Raw genomic sequence first — 19,999 nt, 5'->3', positions numbered from 1 at the left:
TAGATTCTGTAGATTCTGTAGAGTTCATACTGTATGATATTGGAAGCATAGAGCATGGCATTTTCTTTATTTTCATGACTGATATTTACATTGTAGATTCTCACTCTCAAGCATCAAAACTATGAATGAACACATGTGGAGTTTTATGTACTTAACAAAAAAAACGTAAAATAACTAAAATAAAAACATGTTTTATATTCTAATTTCTTCAAAATAAAAGCCCCCCTTTGCTCTGATTACTGCTTTACACACTCTTGGCATCATTCTCTCAATGAGCTTCTTTAAGAGGTGGCCACCTGAAATGAAATGGTTTTCCAACCGTCTTGAAGTAAGGAAGGAGTTCCCAGAGGTGTTTATTAGCACTTGTTGCTCCTTTGTCTTCTTCACTCTGTGCTCCAGCTCACCCCAAACCATCTGGATTGGGTTCAGGTCCGGTGACTGTGGAGGACAGATCATTTTTTATTAAGTACATAAAACTCCACATGTGTTCATTCATAGTTTTGATGCTTCAGTGAGAATCTACAATGTAAATAGTCATGAAAATAAAGAAAACGCACTGAAAAAGAGAATTTTTGGCCTGTACTGTAGTTTATACAGTACAATTATCCATTAAATTCTTATTTCCAGAACCAGCTCTGATTCTCTCTCTCACTGATCTGAAGTGTCTAAAGAAAGAGTCTAATTAAATCATGTTGACTCGTTTCTCATGGTCTGATCTCTGAGCTCACCAGAGTTTATTATTTCAGCTGTTTGTGTGAAAGTGTGAACAGTGAGCAGAGCTTTCTGCTGTAAATGAGGATATGGGATTAGCGCAGCATCATGAAGCACTGAATCCTGGGAGTGAAGAGTGTATTGAATTGGAGTGCGCTATAGCAGAGTGATCACTCTATTCAATTCAGTGCCTCTCTCTCTCACTCTCTCTCTCTCTCTCTCTCTCTCTCTCTCGCTCATTCTCTCACTTTCATCAGTAAATTAGAGAGGAGTTTATTCTCAGTGTTTTACTTTAGTCTCTGAACTCTCTCACCGCCTCCCACCTCGGTCCCACCGGCACACACTTTTAATATTATTACCCTCAGTAACCTCACAGCGGAGAGCACAGCGTTATTAGACTCTTTCTGTATAAAGAAAGTGCATTTTTTTCTGAATAGTATTTCAGAAATGGCAATAATGAATACTGTACATATTAATATAGTGTACTATAGGAGGAGACTGGTGGGTCGGGACCTAAAATTTTAATATTTATTTGTTGTTTTGTTTTGGTTTGTATTCTATTAAATAAAAGTGGGTTGTGACTTTATTTTATATGTATAAAATACATATATGCATAAATACTACCTGCTCAGTTGTACTTTACACATAAATACTCACCCCTGCATTATACACTATTTTGTATTCTTTCTATATTGTTTAATTTATTTTAAGTTAAATGTAAATTTTATTTATTTATTTTTTAAATAACTCAGTATTATATATGTATATAATACAAAGAAATACAAATGTAGAAATACAAAAAAAAGGAAAATATATATGATATAAAATATTATATACTAATATAAAAAGTCCAAAAAAGTCTTTGTATATTTTAACTTTGAAAGAAAACAAAAAATGAATTTAATAAAATAATTTTAATGTTTTTGACATATTTGGTAAGCTTTATATTTGTAAATGTTCTATATTAAATACTAAATCTTTTTTTGTAGTCATGGCATTCGTAATAGCATTTCACTGTCTGTAAATTGTCCATATATATATATATATATATATATATATATATATATATATATATATATATATATATATATATATATATATATATATATTTATATATATAATTTTGAATTTGTGATGCTATTAAGGCTTCCTCTTTTATTTATATGTTGAATTTTATTTTATTCAATTTTTTTTAACAGCTTTGTATGAAACGACTTTGAGTAACTCATTGAACAGTAATTACAGAACGTTTGATTGATGTAGTAAAAGCTGCTGTCTCATGTTATTCCAGGCCCTCCTGCACTGAAACTGTCTGTAAACGAGACGTATGTGGTGGACCCGGGGACGGACGTCACGCTGACCTGTGACGTGACCGGAGGCTTCCCCACGCCCACAGTGACCTGGTCCCGCTACCCCGACCCCCTGCCCCGCGGCTCCATCATCCGTGGAGGGTCCCTCCTGCTGCGGAGGGTCGGTCCTGCTGAGTCGGGGTTCTATAACTGCACTGCGGTCAACAACGTGGGAAACCCGGCCCGCAGGAACGTCAACCTTATCGTTAGAAGTGAGTCTGAAGTATTGATAATAAATTGAATAAAACAGTTACAATTAAATAACAGTTAAGAGATTCCTGGATGAGCATTATCCTGCTGAAAATAAAAAGTCCAGAATTGTTCATTGTTTTGTTTTACTTATTTTTGAATGTATAGATTTAACAAATATTCAAACCTAAGATATATTTGCAAAAATATAAACAGTTAGACTAGAGTGTTTATTAGTATATGAAAGAATAAGAATATTGATGATTTGAGTTCATTACATGGTTTATTAATTATTACTTTGATAAAATACATGGAGAAACAGCATCAGGTGGAGTTATTTATTTTTCTTGATAATCAATAATCACACCTCTAGGATACATGTAGATACTAAAAACCTGACACTCAGAGCAGCCTATACCTTTCAGTATTTTAATCAAGACACACACAAAAACTATATACAAAAATATAAACTTTTTTAGTCTAAATATATACAAATTTAGTTTAGTACAAAATAACTACTTAGTAAAAATGTGCGAGTAAAATAATAAAAACTATATAAAGTAGTGCGCACACCATACCTAGCTTTAGTTTGAGTAAAGCAGGTAGTTTCACACTGTTTTTTCTGTGGAAACTTTTGAGTCTTTATTTACTGATATTATTTGGTTTGAAACATCATATAAATATGTTTGAAGCACTAAAGGTAAATAATATTGGTTGGGGAAGGAGATTTTTCACTTTTTTAGGTGTTTTTCTCTCAATGGGTTTCTTGTAGATTTAGCTTTACCGCACTGGGATGTGATCACTATTTTTAGAAAGAGTAAGCTCCGCCCTTTCTAACCATATATGGATTATGTTAATGTGTGAAGGGATTCCTGAGTAATTAAGCTGAGAACACAAGGTGAGATTTTGGAGGGAAAATCCGTCCGTTGGGTTCTAAGGGTTTAAGCACCACATTTGGAAACCAAATGGCTTAAGTATAACTAGACCGAATGGAAGTTCAACCCATATGAAGCTCATCTACTGCATTTTTTGGACTATAGGCAGCTAATGCTAATGCTAAAACGAATGCTAAAACGAATGCTAAAGCTAATGCTGCTGCACCTAGCCTTAGTGCTGGAGAGAAACCTGACTGAAAACTCACCTTTTGACAAAATATTGGGAATCTAAGCTTACTGTAAATCAATGTAAGCGCTTTGCTCACCTAAATAAACAGTTTTAGAGTTTTTTATTTTAAGAATTACAGTTTTGTTTACTTAGGCGCTTCCCCCAGCTTCTCCATTAGAAGGGAAACATGTCGTCATCTATGCTCACTTTGATGTAGCATCCGTACTAGCGTCCCTATAATCTGCTGCGCCGTATAGTCCGAAAAATATAATATGGTACTTGTACGCCTCTCCATGACAAGAAGACAGTGTGTGTTTATGTGTGTGTGTGTTTGAGTGTGTGTGTAGACAGCACATTAGGGCGAGGCAGCAGTTGGACTTTGATTAGCTCCGCTGGCTGCATGTAATCATGTCAAACGCTTGAGGCTCTCGCAAAGACGCTCTAAAAACCAGCCTCACGCCCAGCCGTCGCTACAGCCCCCCGGCTACCCTCAGCCCTTTTAATCATCTTTATTTACTCCAATTAATCGCACTGGAAAAGAGGTAATTAGCATCCGTGCACTCTTACCGAGTGTGTGGGACGCTACATGGTCTCGGGATCCATCTCCGCACTCGTAATGAGCTCAGCACATGTCAAGAACACACACATATAAACACTTACACACACTTACACACACTCTCTCTTCTGACATAGTGTACAATACAGCGAGCTGTCTGCTTGAACACAGGGCTCAGAACATATGGCTCCAAAATCCAGAAGTGGCTACCTGAGGGGCCATTAGTCATGCTGTCAGAACAGTAAATACACTGCTAAGCTTTTAGAGGTTTGAGGAGATTTCAGGTACAGGTGCATTCAAAGGTTTAGAGCCAGTGCATTTAATAATATACAGCTAGCCAGCATGGTGGCCTGAAAATCAGCCATATATCAGTTTTAAAAGTTGTAAAACGTTTGGGTGGAAAGTGTAGAATCATTAGGGAAGATTGCTGTGTGGAGAATAATAGAGAAAGCTAAGGATGACTCTAAAATGCATTAAAGTTTAATAAGTTTTGTAGCATTAGGAAATTAAATTGGCAGACAACACTGACAGATAAAGTGAAAAACTCTACTAATTAGGCAGCAAGTGAGAACAGTCAGTTCTAAAAGTTGTAGTGTAAGTTGTAAACAGGGAATATAATATGGTCATATTATAATATTGTGTATATAAAGTCTTGGTTTGTCACAGTTACAGTAAATCCATAACATCAGAAAAACAGTTTTTTGTTTTGAGACCTAGTTTTAGATTCAGCTATAAAGAATATCAACTTAATTAACTTACCAAACACCAAACAAACAAACCAACAAACAATTAACCAACCAAACAAACAAACAATAAACCTAACAGCCAACCAATGAACCAACCAACCAATTAATCAACCAAACATATAATCAACCAACCAGCTAACCAACCAATTATCCAACCAAACAATTTACCAAACATCTACACAAACAAGTTACCAAACAACTAAACAAACAATTTAGCAAACAGCCAATTAATCAATCAACCAACCAATATTTTAACCAATTACCCAACCAACCAAAAAGCCAACAAACCAAACAGTTAACCAACCAACAATCCAACCAGTCAAACAACCAATCAATCAAACAAACAGTCAACCAGCTGGTCAACCGATCAATCAATCTTTATTTTCACTCAGAATGCGTTGAGGGTGACCCTTATTTACCCTTATTTCTAGCTGAGCATCATGCAGAATATTGTTATACCGTTACATGTAAAGTTGTGTTGTTGCACCAATGCGAGAGCACTTCTTGTGATTGTCTGTAAAACGTTAAAGAGCTACGATGCTACGATTAAATTTGACCTTATCTGGCCATTTTGGCTTTTACTCCTCTACGGTGTAAATATTCGTTTATTCAGTGTGTTTTATAAACAGTGTTGAATGTTTGACTGAAACTCGTCCGCACAAAGTAAATTAAATGTTAATATATTGCAATCAACGTGTTTAATTAAATATATTAATACAGTAGAGCAGTGATGAACTCCTGCTGAAAACTACATGTACAGCAGCAGCAGCAGCAGTAATGTTCTGCCTCTCATCTGCTATTACCCCTCTCTTCTTCTCTCTGCTCGTTACTACTTCTCCTCTGGCTCTTCTCCTCCCCCTCTTTTCTTCTGTTTCATCATCCCTCTGTCCCTCTCTGTAATCCGGCTCATTTCCTTCTGTCTGTCTCTCTCTCTCGCTCTGTCTCTCTCTCTTCCTCTGTCTCTCTCTCGCTCTGTCTCTCTTGCTCTGTCTCTCTTTCACTCTGTCTCTCTCTCGCTCTGTCTCTCTCTCTTCCTCTGTCTCTCTCTCGCTCTGTCTCTCTTGCTCTGTCTCTCTTTCACTCTGTCTCTCTCTCGCTCTGTCTCTCTCTCAATCTGTCTCTCTCTCTCTCTCTCTCTCTCTAACTCTGTCTCTCTCTCGCTCTGTCTCTCTTTTGTTCTGTCTCTCTTTTGTTCTGTCTCTCTCTCGCTCTGTCTCTCTCTCTCGCTCTGTCCCTCTCTCGCTCTGTCCCTCTCTTGTTCTGTCTCTCTCGCGCTCTGTCTCTCTCTCGCTCTGTCTCTCTCGCTCTGTCTCTCTCTCTCGCTCTGTCTCTCTCTCGCTTTGTCTCTCCTCCACAGCCATGAAGAACCTGACTTTCCAGATCACACCAGACTCCAACAAAGATGGCGAGAGCATACAGATGGGTCGTGACCTCAAGCTGTCGTGCCACGTGGACGCCCAGCCTCAGGACAAGGTCAACTACACCTGGTATAAGAACGGGGCGCCTGTCTACCCCTCAGACAGCCTGATCGTGCTGCGCAGCGACCCCGACATGCCCCCCGGCACCAGCAGCCTGGAGATCGTGGACATGAAGTTTAGAGACCAGGCCACCTACAGCTGCGTGGCCAACTTCCCGAGCAGCACCGTTCCTGAGCTCCGCGTGGACGTGAACATCACGCAGAGCAGCGGTGAGGGTCATTACACTGCTGTTTATAAGATTTAAAATTCATTTATTCAATGTACACCTGATTTTAGAGCACAATAATTGATTGTGGTGACGGACAGTTCTGGTGGAAACAGGAGAGTTGAGGTGCACATTGAATTCTGCGTGATTTGATCAGCCGTGGTTTTATGTTTTTTGGATACAATCCGGGTTAGCACCCGAACATCCCTTTCAGACAGCTTCCTCTTACAGCGTCCACAGTTAATCCTGTTGGATGTGGTTGGTCCTTCTTGGTGGTATGCTGACATTACCCTGGATACCGTGTCTCTTGATGCATCACAAAGACTTGCTGTCTTGGTCACCCAGTTAGCTACCAATAATGATACTCAGTAAAACAACAAATACTGTGTTTGGACATTTACCTAGTTAGCTACCAATTATAATGGTCAGTTAAAAAAAAACAGCACATGCCATGTTTGTGCTTTTGGTTAGGCGGCTAGCTAGCTAACTCTAGCGACAAGCTTTGTACTCCTTTAAGGACAAATCTGTACTTATTCTTCTTAATGTGTAGGTGCCGTCACAATGGAATAAACTGATGATACATTTGATGATACAAGACAAGAGTACAAATACAAATAATCGGATAATGCATTATTTATTTCTTGGTTTATTCCAGACAGCACACATTTTTTTGTATACTTAGTGAATGCATGCAAGTATTCAGTAATGGAATAATTATAGGTCATAACTTTTATGTTTTATTATTTATTTATTTATTTTTTTATAACTGTAAACAGCTATATAAGAAAAAATACATAACCTGAACTGACCTCTATCCCTGATCTCTTTCCAGTTCTTTACTTCCTCTCGCTTTCTTCCCTGGATTTTCCATTATTATTAGCCGTTAGATTCTAGCGTAAGCGTTGTGATCACAGCCGTTAGATTCAGACGCATTAGCCCGCTGGTTCGGGGTCGTGCTTTGATGGTCGTAGAAAACGTGCTGCAATCCTGCCGCTCTTGCATAGGAATGTCCAGCGCTCTAATAATGATAGTGTACTTGGCTCTAGGCGAAAGATGTCCTCCACAAAAGAAGTATGAAAAATGAATAGATGCCATCTCCCATTTTTATCATTAAACATCTCCCACTTCTGATAGCCGGGAGATGGCCGGAGAGCAATGAATAAAACAACACAGAGCTCTAAAGGTTTCTACTGCTGTGATGAATTTTGGTATGGCAGTTTGAAAGCCAAGCTCGTAGAGAGGAGCTGTAGTTTTAGTCTCTGCTCAGCTTTAACCTCCTTTTGGAGGTTAAATGTTTCACTTGTTATGCTAGTAGACAAATGAATGGGGATTACACTGAGAAAAAAGGTAAAACTTACCTTAGTAGGCCTTAAATCTCATGCACAATTCACTTATATTGCATTATATATTGCATAGATCTCAGAATGGCTCTAAGGAAGGGAAGGAATGCTAACACTATAGCCTGATGATCACTGATTAGCATTTTGGGTCGTGCTGCTTTACCATCAGCAGCCGAAGTCTGAGAGAGCTGCCCTTCTTATTGCAAACCCTTGAGGTTGTTGCTTCTTGTAATAATTAGTAATGATATAACTTCTAAGTCAATAAAATGTGATAATGTGTCTTTATGAAGAGCTATCTATGCTTGAAAATGTTTTAGCTAAAGTAAAGTATCCTCTAAAGTGGCAAAAAAACAGATAAAAAATGAAACGGATTTGCTCTGTTTTGCAATAAATTCTAATAATATTCTTCAAATCTATCTTTTTTTTTATCTTATAACCTTACCTCTAATTTTTGGCCTTTTTTTGGAAAAATTTAGTTTGGCCAATTGTCCCACCCATCCAGCTGCTACTGTAAAAAATCTCCCATCACTGGGGACGCTAGCCGCAACAAAGGAAGGGTTCAGACCAGCACACGCCTCCTCCGACACATCACAGTTTTTTTTTTTGTTATGCATCTTGGCATCGTGTTCTCCTCCACCAGTCCTGCACACTGCTTTTGGATAACTTTATGCTGCTTTACTCCTGCTGAAGCTTGGTTTGGTTTGATGGCTTCCTCTTTCTTAAATTCCAGATGTTTTCAATTTGGTAAAATCAAAGAAACGCATTGTTTTTAGGAGCTCTCTTATTGTTTTTTCCTAAAATGTATGATAAATGTTATGTATTTCCTATATATGAGAGTTTAAGCCACTAGAATGTCCCCTTTAGAATGTACAGGCCCCTATGCCATGCGTTAGGAGCCCTATTTATTGATTTTTTTAAAGGCTGGTGGTCATTTATGTCCAGTAGATTTAGTAGATCTTTCTAGATTGTCAGATCTACACTTTTCACTATTCTAAAAAAAAGAATGCAGAACATATTTTCTACTTCTTCCTTATCAGATAGTCCATTTATTTATTTATTTTTGTCTCTAGAGGACCAGTGGGAGCTGGTGTCCCTCTATGCTTAAGCCAACTCACCATTGCCAACTATCTCCAAAGTAAGCATTAGCACTGCCAAGTGTATCCCAGTAATATCAGAGATGTTTCAAATGATCACAGCCTCTTGGAAGTGTTCAGGACTGGATGTTGAGTTGGATCTTGTGAAATTCAGGATCACTTACGATGATTAAAACTTGTTTGAGACATCAGAGTCTCAGAGATAAAGTCTTGTGGTCTACATCCGGCATTAGATGTTCCTTCAGAACGCTTGTCCTGGGAGTCGTCTTTCTTCTTGAGCATTTTTCTTTTGGATTGTGGGATTTCCCTCTTTTCTAGCCTCTTTTGTACTCTCTGCTCTCCTCTCTTTTTCTTAGGACGTTTATTTCTCTGCCTTTCAAAAGTTTTGATCTTCCGGGGGTGTTTTTGCACTGGTTTTCTGGCTCCACTCCACCGCCGTGATCAATCTCCTGCACTTCCACCCAATCTTCCATTAATCTTCCCTCTGTGTTCTGTTTCCTCCGTTGTTTTTCCTTCCATTTGTCCCCTTTCCTTTTCTCACTGTGTTTCTGTTCTCGACCCTGGCAGACATCAGTAGAGTGAGGGTTTATCATTTAGCCCTGAGGCTAATAAGAACGCTCCGTGGCCATTCATTCGTATTCGTCCCCCACAGATTCCGTTGAACATTTAGAAGCTCAATAAAGGCACGAATGCTGACTGCAGGACGACTCTCTCTCTCTTTCTACTTTCTCTCTCTCTCTCTCGCCATGTATTTATTCAGTCTCTCTCTCTCTCTCTCTCTCTCTCTCTCTTTCGGTTGGGATAGACCCTGACAGGCGGTACTTAAACTCTGTTTATGTACCTGAAACTAATAATGGTGGTGTGCTTGGCTTAGAAAAACAGAGTGCCTCTGGACAAAAACACTGTGAAAAAGAAATAGATGGCATCCACCATTTCTCATTAAAAAAAAAAAATCCTCTACTTCTGGAGGCTTTCTTACTGCTATAACTGCTACTTCAGAATGTGAGGGTCTGACCTTAGTTAACTTTTTAAGTGTTTAGACTCTGTTTATACCTTTATTCATTGAAATTTAATTGAAATGTATTTATATATCATGCATTCTTTATAAGAAAGCAACACTAGCTTGACATCACATGCAGGGTAATGCAGGGTAATGCAGGGTAATGCAGCAGCATAAGAGAGTAATAGAGAGGACATCAGGACAGGCGGGCAGCACCAGGGCATCCCAATACATGGGATATAGGGAAAATACAAGAGATATATATAAAAAAGGAAAGTAAAGGTAAATTATAAAAAAAAAAAACTAATTGAATTGAGGATTTTGGTAAATTGTGGCAAAATAGCACATCAGGAAAGCCCGACCCAGAGGGTAGGCAGGCACCGGCACCGGCACCACTGCTCAAAGCAATGCATTAACTTTAAAACTGTGTACAAATATTTGTAAGGTAAATTGACACTGATAAATGTGTTTGGTCCACATTTTAGTGGAACCACAAGCATGCACACTCCCTAGAGTGTGATCTGAATATTTTATTTAGTTGCTTGCATAACATAAGTCAAGTCACAACCATAAACTAATCCACAGTGCAGGCTAGAAAAAGTAAGTGAACCTCTATGTTATCTCCTGCACAAACAATGGTATCACTTTACTTGGATAGTCCATTATAGATGCATCATAGATGCTCATCTAACATTCAACCAACATTCAACTGAATATCTACGTATTAAATTCAACTGAACTCTAAATCAACTCTAAAATCTCCCTAAATGCATCCTAAAATGAACTTAAATCTTAAACCTAACTTTAAAGGTCAAGGTTAGAGCTTTGGTTACTGTTATATATGGTTTCATTCAACTAAGAATTCAGTTGCATGTAATGAGCATGTAGTAAATCTTTAGTTGAGCATCTATAAGGCATCAACAATTTACAATTTAGTGCTGATCAAGTTTTTTAGGTGATATGACAAATAATGTTTATTTTTATGATGATATGACATTCTCTTCTTCTCTTTTCCAGTTATTCCTCCAGTGCTGACTGTGCCGGTGGGCGGGAGCGTCGTTAATGTGACCGAGGGCGCCAACACTGAACTTGTTTGCCTGGTGGACGGCAAGCCCCGCCCACCCGTTCTGTGGTCCCGCGCCAACAAGGACCAGCCCATGCCCTCGGGCGACTGGGTGGTGGAGACCCGAGACGGCAGGCTGGTTCTTTCCAACGTGACCAGAGACATGTCAGGTCCGTACCGCTGCCAAACGGCGCCGTACAACGGCCTCAACATCAAACGCCGGCTAGCGCAGGTGCAGCTTAACGTGGAATGTGAGTACCCACAGTCCTCTGCACCTCATTACACTGACAATCGCACGAGCCGGCGGCTGTATATGAAGCATCTTGAAGTCTGAGTTCTGATCTGTAATAAGTTTGGTCCTTTCATCTCTTGAAGAATACGAGCGAATAGTCATGAAGCAGCTGGTCCTTGATCAGCACTCAGACGTTTGATGGAAATGGGAACTTTTACTTTGGCAGCAGGAATCTGATATCTTAGCAAGTCAAAGCATTTTAAAGTATGCAATATACTGTATGCAATATAAGGTTTTCTCATTATAACATTATTGCTAATATCAGTTTCCCTCCATTCAATCTGAGCACTTGAATATTGAATACCAGCTGATACTAGAGCGATTTTGCATTACATTGACATTCAGTATTTCTTCCATAAAATCTAGGTTTCATATGGCATCCTGCAGCACATTTAACACAAATTTGATTACCAAAGATGTTACAGCTGGGCCTGTAGATCCTGTACACTTACATGTCATTGAATCTGGCATCCTAGCTGGTCCCATAAATGTTCAACTGTTGAAAAATCTGGCAACCTGGCAGGCCACAGTTCAGGATGATGTGTTTTCTCATCATCCAGCTTCTAAGAAGCTTTTTTTTTTTACAGGGCAGTCGAATTGTAAAAAAAAATCCAATTGAAACTCTTCAGTTAAACTTATATTACATTTACTGTACATCATTACTGTCCACCACTGGTATTTCATACAGTATAGCAGAACAAGAGTTTAATTTTAACCAGCTGTGAAATAATAGAGTAAAGAAAATTCAATAAAGAAACCCTGCAGTTTCAGATAGTAAGAGTTTTAATATTCCTCTTTAAATAGTTCCACGCTGCAGACATCTCCACTTCTGAAACGCTGCAGGTTGTGGCCTCTACCACAGCGGCGTAAACAGAGCGGAGGAATAAAAGTGGATCAGGCTAATGTAGCCGATACCCAATTCATTTCAGTCTGCCTGGATCTGCCACAGTTGGAAGAACACTAAGATTTTAGTGCTTAACCCACGTGTATTTTTATTCCAGAATAAGAGATGGTACCCATATCAAATATATAAAAGGGAAAAAAAACATAAAAAATATGGCATGTTTTGTCTGCTCAACTTTATTCATTTAAAAAAATAGTTGTGTCCAGTTGTGGTCTCTAGTATGAATGAATGCGCTTTAGTCTGGTGGAGGAGTGTGAGGAGGGTTGGGGAGAAACGATAGGATTTTGGCTCTTGATCATGAATATTCATACATGCAAACATGTAGCTGATTGGATAACAGCACTGCAACACCAGGAGGCAGCGAGACGAACAACAGTTAGAAACTGTTATTTTAAAATAAAGACATTTTTTGAGTTGTGGGTTGGGGTTGGGGTTTGAGTTGTGGGTTGCCAAATTAAGTACATTTAGGTTATTGTGCATAGTCAGTCATTTTTTATTTCACAACTTTGATGTGTCCCCTTTTTTATTGTATTTAAAACTTTTTTTTTTTATCAAACAAAGCGAGAACGTTCCAGACAATGCAATATATAACACAAAATGTAAGGAAAAATACTATAGAGCAAAACTATGGCCATATTCTTTCATAGACCCTCCATCAATCTAGCTTTGTGAGCAAATCTCACTCTAACATACACCACTGAGCATCAGTTTGAGATCTGCTGACCTGTATAATGCTCTCACTTGACAATAAATATTTTTGATCATATACAATACTACGACCACTCTTTATGAATTACTTAAGCATTTTTTTTAATGCATGCTTTTATCAACTACCTTTCAAAATACCACACAGAATACCTGTTTATCTGAGATGGAGAGATGTTAACCTGTAATTGCTGCCTCTCCGTTTGGTACTTTAGGGATTATCACAGCAGGTTCAGGTAGAAAGCCTCAATCATTTTACCAGTAATGAGTATGAAGAGACTAAAGCACATTTGGACCTAATTTTGGCGAAACGTATGCTCTAATATGGGTTTATTCCAAACCTCACCCCACAGACACGTGTATATTACATTAAAGCTCTACAGGAGTCCACTATTACCCATAATAACCCCTCACCCCGGCCCCCCCGCTCTGTTTAAACACAGCCTTTCCAATCCATCCCACGTATTAATGCATTCACACTCTCAATAATGCATCCATTATGACGCTGGCACTAAGTGTGTTTCCTAAGTACCTAAACTAAAGGGCCTGTGAATTCATTAGCACGCCGCGCCAGCGCTAGCCACACAAAGACGGCGAGGATAACTCCACACCACTCAACGCTCTTCTGAGCTTTTCTCATGAGGCCATTAGCGGAAAGCGATGCACCGTGCCTTCATAATGGAGTTTATGTATTTAACTGGGTCCCTCTAAAAAGGCTCCCGTATGCCGTATTGTGAACATGGTGCAGATAGGGGAGGGAATTATGATAAATTAAGAAGACTCACATAACAGCTAGGCCATGATCCTCTGAGCTCAGCTACAGATACTTAGCATTTAGCTTTACTACAAGCTTTAGATACACGAGCATAAAGCGGCCACAAATATATATATATATATATATATATATATATATATATATATATATATATATATATATATATATATATATATATTTATATATATATTCAGGCATAATATCTGCTTGTGTGAGTCTGTTTATCAGGCTGATAATGGTCTTTTGCTTCTTGTTTTTTAGTGTAGCTCTATTCAAACACAACTATACATGCTAATCCATGCTACGCAGAGTGCTACATAGAGCGCTACTTGATGCAACTTTTTAAATTTTATGTTAAAAGTAACATTGAGTCTCTCTACAAGCTCTTAATAATCCAAGAATAATCCAATGCACAAAACATGCACTTAGGCTATCAGACAACCAAACATCCAGTTACTAGGAATCAGGTGAAAATCAGATTTCTACTTTGTATTTAGAAGCATGTGATGCAAACAGATTCAGAAAACAGAACAAAAAGCTCATTAATGAGAGATGTTTGATTAATAAGCTAAAATTCAGCTCTCTGTATCAGATTTCTAGGCCTTAATCTGATGATTTAAGGAATCAAATTGTTCTGTTCACATGACCACTCAAATAATGAGATAATTACTGAGTATTCTATTGAGTATTATTTTGATTTGATTATTAAATGCATGCAAACTAATTGTTTTCTGTATCATTTCATTAATTCATTCTAATACTTTATTTTTTTACTATTTATTTATGACCAGCTTATGTTTTAACATTGCCACCAACTCCACTGATCATATAAGAACACTTTATAGTTGTATAATTATTACAGACTGTGGTTGTATTTGTGTTTCTCTGTATAATTTATCATTATCCTCCTGCTTATTTTCACCCTGTTCTTCAATACTCAGAACCCAGGTTTAACTCATAGGAAGCTCCATGCAGTCTGTTGAGCTTCATGCTTTTGGGCAGGAGAAAGAAGACTCTGAGATACGGCCGCAGAGCCGGGCTTGTTTCTGTTTCCGCCACCCTCTGAATGATTACAGGTTTCATGGCCTCCGTTCTATTTCTCTCTCACTCTTTTCTCTGTTTGTTTGCTTTCTCTCTCTCGTTCAGAGCGTCTGAGATCGATTCACAGAAAAGACACCATCATTTTTTATGGCACTCTGTAATTACGGACAGACCCCCTCCATTCCTCTACGCAATTTACTCTATTTCTCTCTCTCTCTCTCTCTCTCTCTCTCTCTCTCTAGCAGTGCACTTTTTGCTGGTCTTTCTTTCCTCTGTATATTCTGTCCCCTTTTCCAACTTTGCGTATATCCTATAAGTGTTTGCTGAAGAGATAAACTGGTGTTTTAGGGGCAGATTTCATTCGATGATTGTTTTTTATCAAAATGAGCTGATTGCCAAACCAGTGAAGGGCAGGACTAGATATCAAATTACCCTTTTATTTCAATTTTTTCCCATTTTCTCCCCAAATTACATGACCAACTACCCAACCCACTCGTTAGGACTCCCCCATCACTAGTGATGCTCCAACACACCAGGAGGGTGAAGACTAACACATGCTTCCTCTGATACATGTGAAGTCAGCCACCGCTTCTTTTCGAGCTGCTGCTGATGCTGTAGCATTACCGAGCAGCAACACAGCGCTAACGCTCGGAGGAAAGCAGCGCAGCGGCTCGGTTTTGATACATCAGCTCACAGACGACCTGTATAGGTCTGTATAGAATGTATAGAATTATAGAGTTTTATAAATATGGATAGCCATGTTAATAATGCCTTATGAATGCACTATAATGTCTAATAAAGATGACATTCATAGAAAGTGTTACCCAAACTTGTTCTACTGGTGACTAATTGCAACTGTTTTGTCCAAAGACTCTTACATTTCCCCAACTTTGTGTGTATGAGCTCACGCTCACCCCTCCCAGCGGTTAGTTAGTGTTTGATGGATGTGGATGCGCTGCAAGCTGCTGGTGCAGAGACACCTTATCTCACATGTGACCGATGATGATGCTCTGTTTATGGGAACTATTGTGTTGTGAAATTAAAACAGCCCAGCGTAGCATGCTTTACAAGAACAGATGAGTGTGAGAGAAAAGCTGTTTATTCGGACTCAGAGTAAACATATGGCTTCCAGGCTGTTCATTCAGGTACGCCCACTTTTACCCTCCTCTCTCCAGTTTAAATCAGACTGTGCTACAGCCTGTAATTACACTACACTGATACACATGTCATATGTTACCATAATTACGGTCTATCGAGAAACAGCCCTGTTTATTTCCCTTATTTTAAATCCCACTGTCACTTCCTCTCTCTTTGCTTCCCCTAGTTATTTATATATATATATATCGCTCAGGCTTTGGGTAGTAAGTAATCATTGGCTGTAAGACAAACATTTACAATACAGTCAAATATACAAATATACTCTGAAAAAAAAATAAGAGAGTACTTAAAAATGATGAGTTTCTATGATTTTACCAAATTTAAAACCTCTGGAATATAATCAAGAGAAATAAGGATGATCACAAACCATCAAACCAAGACAAAATCTGAACTGCTCGAATTTATGCACCAGGAGTAAAGCAGCATAAAGTTATCCAAAAGCAGTGTGTAAGACTGGTGGAGGAGAACATGATGCCAAGATGCATGAACAAAAAAAATGTGATTAAAAACCAGGATTATTCCATCAAATATTGTTTTCTGAACTGTTAAAACTTAATAAATATGAACTACCTTAGAAATAAATCAACTTCCCCTGTAGTTGTAATAACTTGAGGTTTTAATTTATGCTAACTCAAATTTTGATTCCCCATTACTTAAAAAAAATGAGCAAACCGGCTGCCTTAAAAAAGTTAAGTAAACTCAACTCATCCGCTCTTAGTATAACAAAAAAGGAACATTTTATTGAGTAAATAGAGAGAGTCTGCAGACAGTGATGCCCTCCACACTGTCTGCTCTCACAGCTACTGGTCCTCAGGGTGGTGCTTCCCTCCATAGAGGAGAATGGCGTCTCTCCATCACTCCCACTTCCTGTCTCACCCTCTTGTGATTCGGGGAGGATTGCCTTCTGGGGGATGCAGTTCAGATGTTTCACTCCCATAACAGTGTGTGTATTTGTGTGTGTGTGTGTGTGTGTGTGTGTGTGTGTGTAAGGGCTCTGATTGGGCGGCAGTGGTGTTCTTGTCTGGACAGGAAATCAAAGCTCAGTCTCCAGTGTATGGAGTGGTGGGTTTATCCACTGTATTCTATCTGAGTGGGATGAAATCAATAGGAATTCTCAGCCCTACTGACTAAATAAGTGTCAGTGTGTGTGTGTGTGTGTGTGTGTGTGTGTGTGTGTGTGTGTGTGTCTGTGTGCGCAAGACAAAATATTAAAAGATGTTATTTTTTTTTTAGCAGTTCATATTAGTTATAATGCAATTATTAAATGCCCCCTATTATTCATATTAAAAATAAATGTATTTTAAAAGTAAAACAAATACTCAGTTGAAAATCCCTTTTTTTTCAAACTAAGGTAAATAAAAATAGTTAGATGAACATTGTATACATATTTTCTAATCGTACCATTTACATATATACAGTACATTGTACGCTTAACTGGCCTGTTTAAAATGTATGTTTTTTTTTCTAAAGTATTTCTTAAATACTTCACTTTTCTGATTTAGATTTTTTTTTTAGCTTTAGGTCTCCAGGTTTAGCTTTAGTTTTTTCCAGTTTATATTTAGCTTTATCTCTCTAGGTTTAGCTTTAGTTTTCCCAGTTTATCTTTAGCTTTATCTCTCCAGGTTTAGCTTTGGTTTCCCCAATCTATCTTTATCATCAGCTCTCTAGGTTTAGCTTTACTTTTCCCAGTTTATCTGTATCTTTAGCTCTCCTGGTTTAGTTTTAGTTTTCACAGTTTGTCTTTAGCTTTATCTCTCCAGGTTTAGCTTTGTTTTTTTCTTGATAGAGACTAGACAATACTAGAAAAGCATACATAAGACATACTTTTTTCATTTACACGGGGGTCCTGAAGGACAGATTAAAATAATTAGAAATACAATTGAATAAATAAAGTTTATCAGATTTAAATGAATCAGATTTAGGTTCACAGTGGTTTTAATAGTCGAGGTGAAATAAAGTTTTAACGGCTCAGCAAAGTTTCCAGACACCTCATCTCACATATGCTGTCATTGTGCTCTGATCTCCAGACGCCCCGGTGGTGGACCCGGTCTTTCAGGACGTCCGATCTCAGACCAATCAGTTTGTGCTCCTCCGCTGCGCGGTTCTGAAGTCCAACCCCAGCCGAATAGCGAGCGCTCGCTGGTACCGGAACGGCCTTCCCTACCCGCCCGTCATGCAGGCGCCAGACGCCCTTCAACTCCGGTTCAAACTCAACTCCACCTCAAACGGCACGTACGAGTGCAGGGTCAGCAACGGGGCCGGGACCTCCAGCTGCACCTTCTCTGTCTCAGGTGAGTTCCTCTACCTGTGGAGATGCTAAAAAACAGTGATCATTTACTTTAATCATCAAAGGTAACCCTGGAGCAATGTTCAACCTCTGCTGTCCTGTAGAGTCCTGTCCGAGAAAACACACGGTTTAGAAACTGGTCTCCAGTTTTTATTAGTTTTGATAGGAAAGGGATTTGTTTTAATTTTGCCTGAAATGTGATTTAACGTATATGTTTTATATATAAATATATATATATATAGCAATTATTCAACTATACCAAGTTAAATATTTACAGTTCTACAGCATTATATGCCTACTTTAGGGAATACAGGTGCCTCAACAGATGCAACAGATACTCATGCTGTGTAGCATCAGCAGCCGGAGTCTGAGAGAGCACAATTGACCATGCTCTGTCTGGGTAGTCCCACAGTGATGCATAAAAAAACTGTGATTAAAAATCAGGGTTATTCCACCAAATATTGATTTCTGAACTCTTAAAACTTTAAGAATATGAACTTGTTTTCTTTGCATTATTTGAAGTCTGGAAGCTCTGCATCTTTTTTTTGTTATTTCAGCCATTTCTCATTTTCTGCAATAAATGCTCTAAATGACAATATATATATATTTTTTTTTTAATTTGGGAGAAATGTTGTCTGTAGTTTATAGAATAAAACAACAATGTTCATTTTACTCAAACATAAACCTATAAATAACAAAATCAGAGAAACTGATTCAGAAACTGAAGTGCTGTCTTGTTCTATTAAAAAAAACATATTTTATTTGTATTTTCTGGGATATTTTCAAAGCATTATCTATGAGAGAACATGCTAATCTAAACACACACACACACACTCTCTCTCTCTCGTGGTGATCTGTCTCTCAGCTGTGAGAAATTGCCAGTGCCCTTTTTAGATTTGACAGCTTTCCTCTTTCCACTGAGAGCTTATCTCCTTCCAGGCCGTGGCGAGACATATCCCCAACATGGCAGCTAAAGCGTGCTAATGCTATCAGCTAGCTCTATCTCTGCACCAAGCCCAGATACAGCTGTTCACTTAAGAGGATTCAGGGCGATCACTTTCCCACTTAGATAAGCCTCTTTCTTTTTTCATTTTTTCATTTTTATAAAGTACTGGTCGATGATTGCGCTTCCCAAACCCTGTACTCTAAAAGTAGAGAATTAAAGTCAAAATACTGAAGGTAAAATATACAGTACAGGTCAAAAGTTTAGACACACCTTCTCTTTTTCAGTGCGTTTTCTCTTTTTTCATGACTATTTAGATTGTAGATTCTCACTGAAGCATCAAAACTATGAATGAACACATGTGGAGTTTTATGTACTTAACAAAAAAAGGTGAAATAACTAAAAACATGTTTTATATTCTAGTTTCTTCAAAAAAGCCCCCCTTTGCTCTGATTACTGCTTTACACACTCTTGGCATCATTCTCTCAATGAGCTTCAAGAGGTGGCCACCTGAAATGAAAAGTTTTCCAACAGTCTTGAGAGAAGGAAGGAGTTCCCAGAGGTGTTTATTAGCACTTGTTGCTCCTTTGTCTTCTTCACTCTGTGAAGCTCCAGCTCACCCCAAACCATCTGGATTGGGTTCAGGTCACGCACTGAAAAAGAGAAGGTGTGTCCAAACTTTTTGCCAGTACTGTAACTGCAGTAAAAGTACAATAGTATGTGCATTTTTCTGCATATTTTATTTATCCTAGGCTATTTGGGATTTGTAGGACCTAGGAAGTATGAAAAAAAAATGTCTTTGAACAGGAAGGTGTTTTCTCAAATGAGGACATTCGTTTTTTTTTTTGTATTTTAACATTTAAAAATAATCCTTGCTTTTTTTGGGGGGATCAGAAGAACCCATTTAGTCCAAAAGCAACATTTCTTTTCTACAGTAAGTAAATTAACTAGTTTCAAACATAGATTTTGATGATAATTTTTACCTGGCCCATGTTTCTCTTTGGACTGGCTGTAAAAACCTTTGACTGGGATTCCGAGCCATCGCTAGAGTCTCATCTA

General features: G+C 38.4%; 1 protein-coding gene across 1 annotated transcript in view; it reads left to right on the top strand.

Annotated features, from left to right (window-relative positions):
• LOC103023441 (MAM domain-containing glycosylphosphatidylinositol anchor protein 1) overlaps positions 1 to 19,999 on the top strand; it is a 229,565-nt gene that overhangs the window by 145,782 nt on the left and 63,784 nt on the right. Inside the window, exons 7-10 of the mRNA XM_022685148.2 lie at positions 2,003 to 2,272; positions 6,013 to 6,342; positions 10,790 to 11,086; positions 17,738 to 18,001. Of these exons, the coding sequence (XP_022540869.1) occupies positions 2,003 to 2,272; positions 6,013 to 6,342; positions 10,790 to 11,086; positions 17,738 to 18,001 (1,161 nt within the window). The remainder of the gene's footprint in view (positions 1 to 2,002; positions 2,273 to 6,012; positions 6,343 to 10,789; positions 11,087 to 17,737; positions 18,002 to 19,999) is intronic.

The sequence above is a fragment of the Astyanax mexicanus genome, chromosome 7 (assembly GCF_023375975.1).
Source record: "Astyanax mexicanus isolate ESR-SI-001 chromosome 7, AstMex3_surface, whole genome shotgun sequence".
In the NCBI taxonomy this organism is placed as follows: domain Eukaryota; kingdom Metazoa; phylum Chordata; class Actinopteri; order Characiformes; family Acestrorhamphidae; genus Astyanax; species Astyanax mexicanus.
This window is presented reverse-complemented; position numbering and strand designations above follow the sequence as displayed.